The 16,937-nt window shown below is 39.4% G+C and overlaps 1 protein-coding gene across 1 annotated transcript; it reads left to right on the forward strand.

The window, feature by feature from the left end:
- The first annotated feature begins 15,003 nt into the window (after positions 1-15,003).
- Positions 15,004-16,476, forward strand: LOC136510051 (peroxidase 42-like). Its single transcript, XM_066504624.1, has 2 exons — positions 15,004-15,351; positions 15,618-16,476. Exons 1-2 carry the CDS (start codon positions 15,109-15,111, stop codon positions 16,374-16,376), a joined length of 1,002 nt encoding a protein of 333 aa, XP_066360721.1. The 5' UTR covers positions 15,004-15,108; the 3' UTR covers positions 16,377-16,476.
- The last annotated feature ends 461 nt before the right edge of the window (positions 16,477-16,937 follow it).

Raw genomic sequence — 16,937 nt, forward strand, 5'->3', positions numbered from 1 at the left:
CTAGTGTCTGGGTCTAGGCTTCCCTCATGAGCGTAGAACCAATTCTTCGCGCGTTGAGGCCAGTTCTTCTCTATTGTTTCAGGTATGATTCCCTTGGCAGTAATCTCTACTTCTAGGTTCTGCTACTTGGGAATAGCACTCCTATAACCACCTGATCCCATGCGATGATGGTATTGCTTCTATCGGGCATTCTGCTGATTCCTCATCATATGTTCCTCACTCTCTTGAGATATCTTGTATTGTACGAAGTCATCCCAATGGGACTCCAACTTGACAAACGCCTTAGCATTGAAATTCGACGTTTCATTCTTCAAGATAAACTTTTTATACAATGTCTTCTTCCAACTCTAGAACAATGTTCCCATCTTCTTCATTGTCCAATCCCTCACTAGCTCCTTTAAAGCATCATCTGCTTGTAATGTGAAATGCTGAGTGATATCTCTCCAAGCTAGGTTCTTATCACGATTAGATACAAAACTAACATTAGGAGCGGATATCTTCTGCTTCCATTCACAAGCACTAACTAGGATCCTATCCCTTACAATGAACCCACATTGATTGACATATGTCTGAGCATGTGGTCCTAATGGTTTGCTGGTGTCGGTGTCGAATTCTGATATTATGAAATGACCCTCTAATGGGTTTTTTAGCCCTCGGACTTTCCTACTCTTGCCGGTGGTTGATGTAGATCCAGAGATCAGCTACATGAGTAGAAACACAACAATTAACAACAAATATACGTACGCATGCATCTATAAGAGATGATAGATAGTCGAATATACCTCGCCAGTATTTCCTTGCGCGACAATTTGTTGATCTTCAACCACCGGAATATTTAGGATATCCTCATAATCAGCAAAGTACTGACTCGTACCATCTACATCCGCATTGGTGCCGGCGTTGATAATATCCGCCATTATGTCATCATTCAAGTTATCATCCAGAGCAGCCATTTGTATCTTTAAGATAACATATAGATAGAATTACTATGGCACATAACATAAGTACATGTGATAACACATAGAATTACTAAATCCAATTAAATATAATAACACATAATATTTCATAAGGATAAACAATAATAAGGTATAGGCTTTGGAATCGAATCAAAAACACTTTCGATCCAAAAACATGGAAATAAGTACATGTATATATACACATAGAATGATACAATTTTCTCTGTCTCTCTCTCAACACATAGAATAAGTGCATATGTATATATCTCTAGATATGCATGTGATAACACATAGAATGTCTCTCTAGATACAATTTTCTCTCTCTCTCAACACATGGAAATAATTAAGTACATGTATATATACACATAGAAATAACTAAGTACATATATATGTATACATATAGAATCTCTAGATATAATTAATTACTAAATCTAATTAAACCTAACATATATACATAAATAGAATTACTAAATCAAAATTAAATCTAACACATATATACAGAGAGATAGAATAATAATTACTAAATATATCAAAAACTATAATAAAAAACTATCCAAATAAAGTACTAATTAAATTTTAATACATTTAAATCTAATTAACATATATCAAAAACTATATAAAAAACTAAGAATAAACTACTAATTAAATTTTAATACATTTTAATCTAACATATATATCAAACACTACCTAAAAAACTATCTAAAAAAACTATCTAAAAAGTATCTAAAAAATATGGCCGAGCGCTATAGCTAGCAGGCTAGGGGCGGATGGCCATGGCGGGCGTGCTGGCCGGCCACGGGGCCGAGCTGAGCCACGCGAGGACGACGTACGGCGAAGACGATCTCGACGGCCGCCGGGCAAGGCTCGACGACGAGGCCGGGCGGGGGTAGACGACGACGGCGGCGCGGTAGAGCTCGACACGGCCGGGCGCGGCAGAGACGAGATCGACGTTGTAGATCAAAAAGTAGAAGATAAACAGAGGAACCATTCGATATATATAGGCCGGGACCCTTTAGTCCCGGCTGGTAACACCAACCATGACTAAAGGATCTTTAGTCCCAGTTGGTGTTACCAGCCGGGACTAAAGGTATTTTTGGGTGGGCAAGTCCGCCCAACCTTTAGTCCCGGTTTCTAGCCTGAGCCGGGATTGAAGGCCTAAAAATTTTGGCAGCCCGCTAAAGTAATTAGAAATGCTTGGGATTTTGATTTTGTTCTCCTTGTTTAATACTAATTAATTCTATAGCAACTTCAATACTTTGCAATATTTATTTTAAAAAATATTATTGATTAAATAATTATTTATTGTAAATAGGAAAATTTTGTAACCTAAAGTTTTTAATTTCTTTTATGAATATAGAATATAAATGTTACTAATACTAAGTATTTTGTTAATGCAAAAATATATTTGTAACAAAAAATTAATAAAACTAATATTATTCGATAGGAAATTTATTATCACATTATTGTAACATCAATGTTTCAATTTTTTCTCGGTTTTTTTGACCAAAATGACAGGTAATTTTTGTTGAACCTATAAAAATAAAGAAAATATAGTATTTTTATTCTACAACTTTTTCAAATGAAAAAATGGTCTATATAAGGATTGTAGATATTGATGAGTTGAACAAACTTAATATTCAAAACTTTTTAATTTGAGACAATCTAGGGTTTCGAAAACTAGTTTGTAGGCATCGAAATTTAAAAATCATAAATTTGAATAATCTAAACTTTCTCAAATGGAAAGTTTACCAAAACAACAGTTGTATATCTTGATGAGCTGAACAAACTTGGTATTCAAAACTTTTCAATTTGAGACAATCTATGGTTCCAAAAACTAGTTTGTAGGCGTCGAAATTTAAAAATCATAAATTTGAACCATCCAAACTATCTCCAATGGAAAGTTGACCAAAACAACAATTGTAGATCTTGATGATTTTAACAAACTTGGTATTTAAAACTTTCCAATTTGAAGTCATTTAGAGTCCATAATACTAGAGTCAAAGTGTTGTTTTTCATTTGACCAAATTTGACTTGGTCAAACTTGCTCAAATGAGACACTAAATGACCTCAGATGAAAAATCTCTGAATACCAAGTTTGATCATCTTAGCAAGATCTACAATTGTTACATAGCTTATTTTCCCATTTAAGAAAGTTTTATCAAACACTGGTCATAAATTCTTAAATCTCATATAGACTTTCTAAAACTATGACACGCACTTGTGAAATTTGAACTACATTTTATTCAAACTTTCTCAAATGAAAAAATGTCCTATATAAGGATTGTAGATCTTGATGAGCTGAACAAATGTGGTATTCAAAATGTTTCAATTTGAGACAATCTAGGGTTCTGAAAACTAGTTTGTAGGCATCAAAATTTAAAAATCACAAATTTGAACCGTCAAAACTATCTCAAATGGAAAGTTGACCACAACAACAATTGTAGATCTTGATGATTTTAACAAACTTGGTATTCAAAACTTTTCAATTTGAAGTCATTTAAAGTTCATAATACTAGAGTCAAAGTGTTGTTTTTTCATTTGACCAAATTAGACTTGGTCAAACTTGCTCAAATGAAACAATAAATGACCTCAGATGAAAAATCTTTGAATACCAAGTTTGATCATCTCAGCAAGATCTACAATTATTACATAGCTTATTTTTTTATTTGAAAAAAGTTTTATCAAACACTAGTCATAAATTCTTGAATCTCATAGACTTTCTAAAACTATGTCACACACTTGTGAAATTTGAACTACATTTTGATCAAACTTTTTCAAATGAAAAAATGGCCTATATAAGGATTGTAGATCTTGATGATATGAACAAACTTGGTATTCAAAACTTTTCAATTTGAGACAATCTAGGGTTCCGAAAACTAGTTTGTTGGTGTCGAAATTTAAAAATCACAAATTTGAATCGTCCAAACTATCTCAAATGGAAAGTTGACGAAAACAACAATTGTAGATCTTGATGATTTTAACAAACTTGGTATTCATAACTTTTCAATTTGAAGTCATTTAGAGTTCATAATACTAGAGTCAAAGTGTTATTTTTTCATTTGACCAAATTTGACTTGGTCAAACTTGCTCAAATGAGACACTAAATGACCTCAGATGAAAAATCTCTGAATACCAAGTTTGATCATCTTAGCAAGATCTACAATTGTTACATAGCTTATTTTCCCATTTAAGAAAGTTTTATCAAACACTGGTCATAAATTCTTAAATCTCATATAGACTTTCTAAAACTATGACACGCACTTGTGAAATTTGAACTACATTTTATTCAAACTTTCTCAAATGAAAAAATGTCCTATATAAGGATTGTAGATCTTGATGAGCTGAACAAATGTGGTATTCAAAATGTTTCAATTTGAGACAATCTAGGGTTCTGAAAACTAGTTTGTAGGCATCAAATTTTAAAAATCACAAATTTGAACCGTCAAAACTATCTCAAATGGAAAGTTGACCACAACAACAATTGTAGATCTTGATGATTTTAACAAACTTGGTATTCAAAACTTTTCAATTTGAAGTCATTTAAAGTTCATAATACTAGAGTCAAAGTGTTGTTTTTTCATTTGACCAAATTAGACTTGGTCAAACTTGCTCAAATGAAACAATAAATGACCTCAGATGAAAAATCTTTGAATACCAAGTTTGATCATCTCAGCAAGATCTACAATTATTACATAGCTTATTTTTTTAATTGAGAAAGTTTTATCAAACACTAGTCATAAATTCTTGAATCTCATAGACTTTCTAAAACTATGTCACACACTTGTGAAATTTGAACTACATTTTGATCAAACTTTTTCAAATGAAAAAATGGCCTATATAAGGATTGTAGATATTGATGATATGAACAAACTTGGTATTCAAAACTTTTCAATTTGAGACAATCTAGGGTTCCGAAAACTAGTTTGTTGGTGTCGAAATTTAAAAATCACAAATTTGAATCGTCCAAACTATCTCAAATGGAAAGTTGACGAAAACAACAATTGTAGATCTTGATGATTTTAACAAACTTGGTATTCATAACTTTTCAATTTGAAGTCATTTAGAGTTCATAATACTAGAGTCAAAGTGTTATTTTTTCATTTGACCAAATTTGACTTGGTCAAACTTGCTCAAATGAGACACTAAATGACCTCAGATGAAAAATCTCTGAATACCAAGTTTGATCATCTTAGCAAGATCTACAATTGTTACATAGCTCATTTTCCCATTTGAGAAAGTTTTATCAGACACTAGTCATAAATTCTTGAATCTCATATAGACTTTCTAAAACTATGTCACACACTTGTGAAATTTAAACTATATTTTATTCAAACTTTCTCAAATGAAAAAATGGTCTATATAAGGATTGTATATCTTGATGATATGAACAAACTTGGTATTTAAAACTTTTCAATTTGAGATAGTCTAGGGTTCCGAAAACTAGTTTGTAGACGTCAAAATTTAAAAATCATAAATTTGAACCGTCCAAACTATCTCAAATGGAAAGTTGACCAAATTAACAATTGTAGATCTTGATGATTTTAACAAACTTGGTATTCAAAACTTTTCAATTTGAAGTCATTTAGAGTTCATAATACTAGAGTCAAAGTGTTGTTTTTTTATTTGACCAAATTTGACTTGGTCAAACTTGCTCAAATGAGACACTAAATGACCTCAGATGAAAAATCTCTGAATACCAAGTTTGATCATCTCAGCAAGATCTACAATTTTTACATAGCTCATTTTCCCATTTGAGAAAGTTTTATCAAACACTAGTCATAATTTCTTGAATCTCATATAGACTTTCTAAAACTATGTCACACACTTGTGAAATTTGAACTACATTTTGTTCAAACTTTCACAAATTAAAAAATGGCCTATATAAGTATTGTATATCTTGATGATCTGAACAAACTTGGTATTCAAAACTTTTCAATTTGAGATAATCTAGGGTTCCAAAAACTAGTTTGTAGGCGTCGAAATTTAAAAATCACAAATTTAAACCGTCCAAACTATCTCAAATAGAAAGTTGACCAAAACAACAATTGTAGATCTTGATGATTTTAACAAACTTGGTATTCAAAACTTTTCAATTTGAAGTCATTTAGAGTTCATAATACTAGAGTCAAAGTGTTATTTTTTCATTTGACCAAATTTGACTTGGTCAAACTTGCTCAAATGAGACACTAAATGACCTCAGATGAAAAGTCTCTGAATACCAAGTTTGATCATCTCAGCAAGATCTACAATTGTTACATAGCTCATTTTCCCGTTTGAGAAAGTTTTATGAAACACTAGTCATAAATTCTTGAATCTCATATAGACTTTCTAAAACTATGTCACAACAGTGCATCGTTGTATCATGCGGGCACAACAGTGAATTTCTTCTTAACGTATGACCCTTGGTTATGATCTTGTCATAACCATGGAGTGTCTTCATTATTTAACATGATGCTTGGATCTTTCTTCACTATGAAGGGTGGAATTCGGACATTTCTTTTATAATCTTCTGACATGTCTGACTTGTCTTCAATTCCCACTATATTTATTTTCCCATAAAGAACTATGTGGCGCTTTGGCTCATTGATCATTGAGTTGATGTCTTCGTTTTTTCCTCTCTTTGATTTTATAGACATGTCTTTCACATAGAACATCTGACTCACATCGGCAGCAAGGACGAATGGTTTGTCTTTGTACCCAATATTGTTGAGGTCCACTATTGTCATTCTATACTCTTTGTCGACTGTTACCCCTCCTCCGGTCAGCTTCACCCATTGGCACCAGAACAAAGGGACTTTAAAATTAGGTGCGTAGTCTAGTTCCCATATATCTTCTATGCGGCCATAATATATTTGTATATTCCCATTTGGATCCGTGCCATCTATGCGAACACCACTATTTTGATTGGTGCTCCTTTTATCTTGGGCAACTATGTAAAATGTATTCCTATTTATCTCATACCCTTGGTACGTGAGGATATGCCATGATGGTTGCCTAGCCAACAAATACAATTGCTCATCAATATTGTCATCGCCTTGACATTCTTTTCGCAACCAACCACTGAAACTTTCCATGTGCTGATGCCTAATCCAAGCTTCAGTCTTCCCTAGAAACTTGGATCGTAAGAACTCCTTATGTATCTCAATGTATGGATGCACCAATGACGAGTTTTGAAGAACTATGTAGTATGCTTTATTGAAATAATCGTCTTCCATGTCAATATATGTTTTCTTCCCTAAAGTTCCTTTACCACTGAGTCTCCCCTCATGTCGCGATTCGGGAATGTCAATCGGGGCAAGGTCAGGAATAAAGTCAACACAAAACTCAATGATCTCCTCTGTTCCATAGCCCTAGGCGATGCTTCCTTCAGGCTTAGAACGGACTTTCACATATTTCTTTAAGACTCCCATAAACCTCTCGAAGGGGAACATGTTATGTAAGAACACAGGTCCAAGAATACTAATCTCTTTCACCAAATGAACTAGGAGGTGTGTCATGATATTAAAGAAGGATGGAGGGAACACCAACTCAAAGTTGACAAGACATTGAACCACATCATTCTGTAGAGTAGCTAGTTCCACTGGATTGATTGCCTTCTGAGAAATTGCATTGAGGAATGCACATAGCTTCACGGTAGCTAGACGTACATGTGGAGGTAGAATTCCTCTTAAAGCAACTGGAAGCAATTGCGTCATAAGCACGTGGCAGTCGTGGGACTTTAAGTTTAGGAATTTCTTCTCTAGCACATTTATTATAGAGGTTTTTACTTACGTGCCATTAAAAAAGATCGAAATGCCCTACGTGCCATTAAAATTTGAAAAAGTTGCTCAGTACCCTGATCCGAAGTTTCTTTTACCTGTGTGCCACTTCCGTCAATTTCACAGTTGATTCTAACGGAGTTGGCTCCCAACTGGACTTGAAATTACTTTTTTGCCCATCACTCTTTCTAGTCAACAGCCAGCCACTCGTTCCATTCGTTCTCTGCTTCCCCCGTTCGTGCGCATGCACACGCGCAAACCCTAGGGAGTAACCAGGCGGAGCAAGCACATGGGGGGCGCTCACCGGCAGGCCGTCGGGCGCAATAGAGGGCGTGCGCCTGCAGCCTCCCCGTCTGCGCTTGATTTCCAAGCCTTTTGTCGTCTGCACAGTTTGCAGTTAATAATCCCATAACCATTTTACCCCAACTTTACCACACGTGTTAAGATGAACTGGTCATAGATGAACTGCATATGTAGCTGATTTACTGCATAGGTGTTAGCTGATAAATTTGTTATATTGCAAAGGGGGAAACATCTATCTCTGCTTTTAGTCAAGAGCAGTCAAATGGGTGATTAACAAACTCATGCATTGTAGCTGGCTATGATTACAAATCCTGGCCACAGCCTACCAGTGATGACTGGTTAACTGAATAGAAATACATGTGCCCTGAAAATCTATGGCCTAACTATTGAATATTGGCAAAAATGATTTGCTCCATCCACCAACGCTTTGCTCTGATAAAACTGCGAAGGTAGAACACATGACAAAAGAGACAACTGTGGAATTCTAAAAAAGGAGACAAGTGTGTGTTACTAGTTAATTTAGGAATAGTAGTAGTTGGCAAGTGGAACATTGTGTCAGACATGCAATTTCTCAATAGTTGTTTCGCGGAGCATTCGTGGTCGGACCAGATCGTCGGCCGCGAAAACCGGTTGAGGATGTAAGGGGAATAATTAAGCCTAACATTACCGTGGCCTCCCCGTGCGAAGTAGAAGGCAAGCAGTGCTCGACGGCCCACCTCCTCGAGTGTCGCGTCGGCTGTTTCCTCCGCCGCCAGGCCGACGCCCTGACCGGCGAGCGCCCCCGTGCGAGCTCCAATCTGGCGCGGGCCGTCCTGCTTCCTCCGCCACCAAGCCGACGCCCCGGCTGGCGAGCGCCCCCTGCGCGAAATCCGGCCCGGGCCGCCCTGCTTCCTCCGCCACCAGGCCGACGCCCCGGCCGGCGAGCGCCCCCGCGCGAGATCCAATCCGGCGCGGGCCGCCCTACTTCCTCCGCCGCCCCGACTGGTGAGCGCCCTCATGCGGCCGCCAATCCGGCGCGGGCCGTCCCACCCCTGCCCTCTGTTGCGCCCGACGGCCTGCCGGCGAGCGCCCCCCGTGTGCTTGCTCCACCTGGTTGCTCCCTAGGGTTTGCGCGTGTGCGTGCGCATGAACGGGGGAAGCAGAGAACGAATGGAATGAGTGGCTGGCTGTTGACTAGAAAGAGTGATGGGCAAAAGAGTAATTTCAAGTCCAGTTGGGAGCCAACTCCGTTAGAATCAACTACGAAATTGACGGAAGTGGCACACAGGTAAAAGAAACTTCGGATCAGGGTACTGAGCAACTTTTTCAAATTTCAATGGCACGTAGGGTATTTTGATCTCTTTTAATGGCACGTAGGTAAAAGCCTCTTTATTATACCCTTTATATTGGAGGAGAATCCCGATGGGACCTTGATGCTGCTTAGACATTCGAACATGCTGTCCCTCTCTTCTTTGCTAAGCGTGTAGCTAGCAGGACTTAAGTAATGACGTCCATCATCTATCTTCTCTGGATGAAGGTTGTCTCGTTCTTTCATGCCCTGTAAGTCCTGGCGTGCTTCAAGTGAATCCTTTGGCTTCCCGTACACACCCATGAATCCTAACAGGTTCACACAAAGATTCTTTGTCAGGTGCATCACGTCGATTGCGTTGCGGACCTCTAGGACTTGCCAATAGGGTAGCTCCCAAAAGATGGACTTCTTCTTCCACATGGGTGTGTGTCCCTTAGCATATTTGGGAATAGATTCGCTGCCTTGTCCCTTTCCAAATACTACTTTCATATCCTTGGCCATTGCGAATACATCTTCCCTGGTTCGGTTATGAGGCTTCTTCCGATGGTCTGGCTTACCTTTAAAATGCTTACCTTTCTTTCTTACTTGGTGATTCAAAGGAAGGAATCGACGATGGCCAAGATACACGACCTTTCGACATCTTTTCAAATATATACTGTCAAGGTCATCAAAACAATGTGTGCATGCATTATATCCTTTGTTTGTCTGACCTGAAAGATTACTTAAAGCAGGCCAATCATTGATTGTTACGAACAACATTGCTCGTAGGTCAAAGTGTTCTTGTTTGTACTCATCCCAGACACATACACCTGGTTTGTTCCATAAAACTAGAAGTTCTTCAACTAATGGCTTCAGATAGACATCAATGTCGTTGCCAGGTTGCCTCGGACCTTGGATGAGGATCAGCATCATAATGAACTTCTGCTTCATGCATAACCATGGAGGAAGGTTGTAGATACATAGAGTAACTGGCCAAGTGCTATGACTAGTGCTCTGCTCCCCAAAAGGATTCATACCATCTGTACTTAAGGCGAACCTTAAGTTTCTAGCCTCATTTGCAAACTCTGGAAATTCCCTATCTATCGCTCTCCACTGGGACCCATCAGCTGGGTGTCTCAGCATATTGTCTACCTTACGGTCTTCTTTATGCCACCGCAACAACTTTGTATGGTCTTTATTTCTAAACAAATGTTTTAAGCGTGGTACTATAGGAGCATACCACATAACCTTGGTAGGGATTTTCTTTCTAGGACGTTGTTCACCCTCGACGCCACCAGGATCATCGCGCCTGATCTTATACCGCGCTGCTTTACATACCAGGCATTCATCCAAATTCTCGTATTCATTGCCATGGTAGAGGATGCAGTCATTAGGACATGCATGTATCTTCTGGATTTTTAATCCCAAAGGGCAGACAACATTTTTTGCTTCGTACGTAGTGGTGGGTAATTCGTTTGGCTTCGGAAGCATCTTCTTTATGAGGTTCAATAAATTCCCAAATGCCTTATCAGATACACCATTCTTTGCCTTCCACTGTAGCAATTTCAGTGTTGTACCCAACTTTTTTTGCCCCTCTTCGGCCGTCAGGTATAGCAACTTCCTATGATCCTCAAGCATGCGCCCGAACTTAACTTTCTCTTTTTCACTTTCGCATTCTTGTTGTCCATCACGAATGGCATCGCCAAGAGCATCACCGAGATCATCTTCTGCCGCTACCTCTTCTTCATCTCCCCCATTGTAGTATCATCAAAGGCACCATACTGAGCAATAATGTCATCAATGTCTAAATCTTCTCCTTCTCCTTCTTCCATCATAACCCCGCTTTCTCCATGCTTAGTCCAACATATATAGTTTGACATGAAACCTGACTTAAGCAAATATGAATGAAGACTCATTGAGCTTGAATATTCCTTTAAATTCTTACATATGGCACATGGATAGCACATGAAACCATTCCGCTTATTTGCCTCGTCCACACCTAAGAAATAGTGCACGCCCTCAATAAAGTCTTGGGAGCGGCGATCGGCATTGTACATCCAATGGCATGACATAATCTGCATTACATGACAAATTATGAAAACCTTGAACATAATTAAGTATTTTATTACACAACATAGATGACACACACACGGTTGATTAATTAACTAAGCTTAGCTACAACGTAAGCAATCCCAACTATCACTAAACAAACTAAAACTATAATGCACTTCAGTAGCATAATTATTTCGTGACTGTACGCAACTAAAATAGACAAATCATTCTTCTGTTGAATATCAATAAGCTTCTCCTGCTGGCTCACTGCCTCATCATCAGCAGCCACTACCTCAAGCGCACCCGAATTTTGCACGTATGTAGCATAATCTTCCTCCCAATACCAACCATTGCATCCATTGCCCTCCCACTGAAATTAAAGCCAAAAAATATTTAGTCAAAAATATTCAAGAAAAGCAGGTCAATTAGCCATAATAATAAAATGCGTAAGAAACTTACATCGCGATCCGGGCACTTGTAGAAAACACGACCCTTCTTGGGTCTCTGTCTCTTGACTCGGTACTCCATCACAATCTTCTGCTTATACTTGCCGCATATAATGAGAGGGAGTTCTGGCCTCAGTCGTTTCACAACCGAACGAGAGGCCGAGGATCCGGTACCAGTTGTCATCTACTTTCTATACTTATTTTTGCAAAGTAGTGTAAATTTCACATTTTCTAAAATAATATATTTAAACAAAACTAAAATTATTTATTTATCTAACTAAACCATGAAATATGTACTATGTATAATAGTAAAATACCAAACTATCAAGTGATTTTACTATTGTAAATCATCATGTGATTTTGAGCTAAAAATGACATAGAAATCACATAGCTCAAAAACATGTTTCAATAAATAACCATCCGTACTAGTTGACCTTGCTTACGTGATCATCTCGGCGAGCATTTCTCCACCGAACGGTACCGTATTTGGCCAAGAAAGAGCTCTGATTCTACGAGGAAGGGAACACGGTCTTCCACGACCGTTGACGCTCTCCCTCGTAAAATCAAAGCTCCTCTTTGACGTCCGTTACCGCTCGGCAGAGAACATGCTCGCCGAGCTGAACACGGTCCGCAAGTTCAACTAGTACGGATTTTCTACAATTTTCTAACAATTTTCTAAGTTTTTTATTTCATGGAAAAATTAATTCTAAGATCACGTAAGCCGTCGGGGACGAGGATGGCACGTGCTCCAGCGAGGACGAGCGAGGCGTGATTTTGATGAACTAATTTAACTTTTGTTTATCCAAACATATATGCAAATCATCATGTGATTTTGAGTTAAAAATGACATATAAAATCATAATAAAGTCCAACATATAAAGTTACACATGCATCTACATCACAAAATGAGATAAGCTACTGATAAAACATAAGAGGATTAAGTTTGTTACCTCCAAAATCAAAGAGCAACACCAATAGAGGGGGAGAGAGCAAGAACCACAACAAGCTGAAGAACAGAGGCAGTGAGTTTGAATGGAATGGCTCGGGCTCGGGGAGGAAGAAATGAGCTGGTCTATAGGCCGGGATAATTAGTCCCGGTTAGGAGGCCAAACCGGGACTAAAGATTAATCTTTATTCCCGGGGCATCACCCAAACTGGGACTAAAAGCTTTAGTCCCGGTTGGTATTACCAACCAGGACTTAGTCCCGGTTGGTAATACCAGCTGGGACTAAAGATCCCTGCCCCGAGGACGACCATTGGGCAGGAACCTTTAGTCCCGGTTGGTATTACCAACCGGGACTAAAGGATCCTTTAGTCCCGGGGGCAAAAAATGCCGAGGCTAATGCCAAATTGGGACATCGTTCTAAAGTCTGTTCTCTAGTAGTGGTTAGTCCTCAAGAAATGCATTAAAGAAAAAGATCAAATCAGTCGTTACAATTGTGGTATTAACTACGTGAACATTCAAGGCCGTCTAGAAATTCTAAATTTTGAATTTCAAAATCTATGAACTTAGACACATATTTGATACTGTAAACGAGACTTCAAATAAAAAAACATTCCAAGTATAAAATTGTAAATTGTATTGAGAACAACAACTTTGGTTAGACCATGTCAACATTGAGGTTGTTTGAAAATTTTAAATTTCAAATTTCAAAATTCATGAATATCAAACAATATTTTGGGATTAAAAAGTTTCAAATCAAAAACTCTTCAACTGTAAAGATATAGATCACGTCAAGGGCTACAGTTTTAATATAAAGCTTGTCTACGAGTTTATATGAAAAAGTTATGAATGATTGTTTTGTTGCAACAATTTATAGAGACAAACATCTTAACATGCCTGCCTCTAAAATTCGATTTATAGAGACAAACCATAGATTAATGGGGTTGTGTCCAAAAATAAACTTACATCCCCTGTGTTAATTAATTCCTCTTATTAGCTAGGATGTAGTACTAGGAATAGGAACATAGAGGGAGGCACAAACACGAGCCGACACCACTAAAGTTATATTCATTTGTTCACTGATGACGTGGATTATTAACGACCTTAAGCTCAGTTTATATATTGAATCCTTGTCGACAATCAGACATCATAATTAGTGGAGGCATGCAATAATTTCAACCACCAATAAACAACATTATACACATCTTCTGTCCAAAAATTTTAAAATATTTTAATATAACCATATTGTGACCTTGTTAACGTGTCAGCAAATAAAAGCTCTGCTATCCATTCGGTTGCTTGGTTTCTAGTTCATGTGCAATTGTTCCGGCCTGGTGCATGGCGATGGGTAACAAGGCAAATGCACATAATCTCTCTCTCTCTACACACACACATATATATTCAGTAGCCAGCTATAAAATAAGTTATTCTGTAGCCACCTCCATTTACGATAATTTTATATACTAATTTACGATAACGTTTATACATATTTACGATAATTGGGTTACTATAACATGGAGATATTTACCATAACATTATAGTAAACCACTTAGCAAGGAGTTACTATAATCTCGTAAATTAACATAGTAATTATCGTAACTCAAAGTGGCTACAGAATAAGTTATTTTGTAGCCAGTTACAGAATAGTGTGTGTGTGTGTATATATATATATATATATATATATATATATATATATATATATATATATATATATATATGTTTTTTTGTTCCAGATAGGAGTATGCCCAGAAGTAACCATGATGTAATTATGTAGCTAGAGATTTCATTGAGCTTCATTATCATGTCCTAACAACTTATGCTAGCAGTTGACGTAGAGTGCGTTGACGTGTACTACGCTAGCAGTTGAGTCGACCACACGGCTTAAATAGTTGTTAGCTGATGGAATGAATCATGTCCTAACAAATCCCCATATCACCTATTTTTTAATTCGAGGATGAAATTAGCACGTATATACTTGTCGCCAAGTGGAAAACTGGCAATGTCAACACGCCTTGCAATGCAACGCCAGCTACAGCGTATGTTGTACCAGCCAACTGTGTGCTAGTAACGACCTCCCAAGAACATAATTCTTGCAGTTAAGAAGAACATGTTAACCAAAAACAAAATAGAGGCATGCATTCGTCTCTATAAATACCCTAACTAGGTGCCTCACATTGCCACCACACCAAGCATTCGCGTCTCTTTCAGTACTAGACATCACATCCTCCAATAGCAGCTTAGCTAGCTTGCTTCTAATATCCTAGCTAGCTTTCTAAGATCGATCTTGTTTACGTTAATATACAAGGATTAAGGAGAGCTAGCTTGGTGAGATCATCATATATATAATAAGCTAGCTGAAGATTTAAGTAGCAGCATATATATCATGGCGATGCCGACGTCGACGTCAACATGCAAGGCCACGCTGCTCATGGCGTTCGTCGCCACTGCTGTGCTGAGCACGGCGACGACGTCGTGGGCACAGTCGCCGCTGCAGATCAACTTCTACGGCCCGTCGTGCCCGCAGGCGGAGGCGACGGTGCGCAACGTCACCGCCGGGATCATCGCCAACGACCCCACCATGGGCGCCGCCTTCATGCGCCTCTTCTTCCACGACTGCTTCGTCAGGGTATATTTATATATGTATATATAACTTTCTTTTTAGATATATAATAAAGTCGTCAGGGTATAACTACACAGTACGTACTACTGATCATCGTCACACGAGAACACCATGTCGTTATTGCAAAATGACAAGCAGATCCCCTAAAAAAAATGACAAGCAGATATGTCATGTTTGGCAACTCTCTCAACATATTTTAGTACTCGCATAGTACAATCAGCACGTACGTAGTATGCTAATGCATGGCTCGGGCGGCTTAATTTGCACTGCAGGGGTGCGACGCCTCCATCCTGATCGACCCGACCAGCAGCAACACGCAGGTGGAGAAGAAGGCGATCGCGCTGCGCGGGTACGCCGCCGTGAACACGATCAAGGCGGCCGTGGAGGCGGTCTGCCCCGGCGTGGTCTCCTGCGCCGACATCCTGGCCTTCGCGGCGCGGGACACGGCGGTCGTCTCCGGCGGCTTCGCCAGCTTCGACATGCCCTCGGGCCGCCGCGACGGGACGGTGTCCAACTTCATCGAAGTGCTGCAGAACATCCCGTCGCCGACCTTCAAGCTCCAGGATCTCATCAACAACTTCGCCAAGAAGGGCCTCGACGTCGACGACCTCATCATTCTCTCCGGCGCGCACTCCTTCGGCCAGGCGCACTGCTCCTTCTGCAACGGCCGGCTGTACCCCACCGTCGACCCCACCATGGACGCCACCTACGCCTCCGATCTCAAGACGGTGTGCCCGGCGCCGGGCAGCAACAGCGGCAACCCGGTGATCAACAACAACCGGGTGACCGACCCCAACGTGCTCAGCAACCAGTACTACAGCAACCTGCTGGCGGGGAAGGTGCTCTTCGTGTCGGACCAGCAGCTCATGAACACCACCTACACGGCGGCCAAGGTGGCCAACAGCTCCGCTGACGCTGCCACGTGGATGAGCCAGTTCCAAACGGCGCTGGTGAAGATGGGCAGCATCCAGGTGCTCACCGGGACGGCCGGACAGGTCAGGAAGTTCTGCAACGTCGTCAATAGCAGCTAGAGGATCGGCCGGCTCACTAGCCTGTTGTACAATTGGTTCTAAAAATAGAACACAATTTGCCTTTTGCTTATAACTATACATATGTACTACCATGTGTCAAATTAAGTTCATACATACAGAAATATACAACCACTTGCAATCTAAGAACCGTGACTACTACATATATAACATATATACTATAGAGAACCAACCGTGGAAATGCATTATTGTTGTGGCCGCAACGGAGCGGTTGGAAGCGGCAAATGGTGCCCAGAAATATGGTACCGGAACGCACTTTAATTTCTCAGTCAAGTCCAGAACTTCCACACATTTAATTTCTAGAAAGTTCCGCACATGTGCAGAAGTTACTTTAATTTCTAGAAAGCTCCTCCTGTTCCAGCTACTGTAGCAGGGAGACGTTTTTCTCTGTCCTCGCGAAATGAACTAGGAGCCCGGAGAAGCCACGTTTTCTAGCTCCTCCGGCTCCGGCTCCTCTGTCACTGTAGCATGGAGCCGGAGCCAGAGACAGCCGTGCCAAAGAGGGCCTAAGCTACAAATACGTATGGCAATAGTGATATCAAA

The sequence above is a fragment of the Miscanthus floridulus genome, chromosome 16 (genome assembly GCF_019320115.1).
Source record: "Miscanthus floridulus cultivar M001 chromosome 16, ASM1932011v1, whole genome shotgun sequence".
Classification (NCBI taxonomy): domain Eukaryota; kingdom Viridiplantae; phylum Streptophyta; class Magnoliopsida; order Poales; family Poaceae; genus Miscanthus; species Miscanthus floridulus.

Excerpts from the sequence above, each read along its gene's own strand:
- LOC136510051 (XM_066504624.1), top strand. The coding sequence starts at position 15,109 with ATGGCGATGCCGACGTCGACGTCAACATGCAAGGCCACGCTGCTCATG. Across the intron at positions 15,352-15,617 it reads TCCACGACTGCTTCGTCAGG|GGGTGCGACGCCTCCATCCT; the intron begins GTATATTTATAT and ends TTTGCACTGCAG.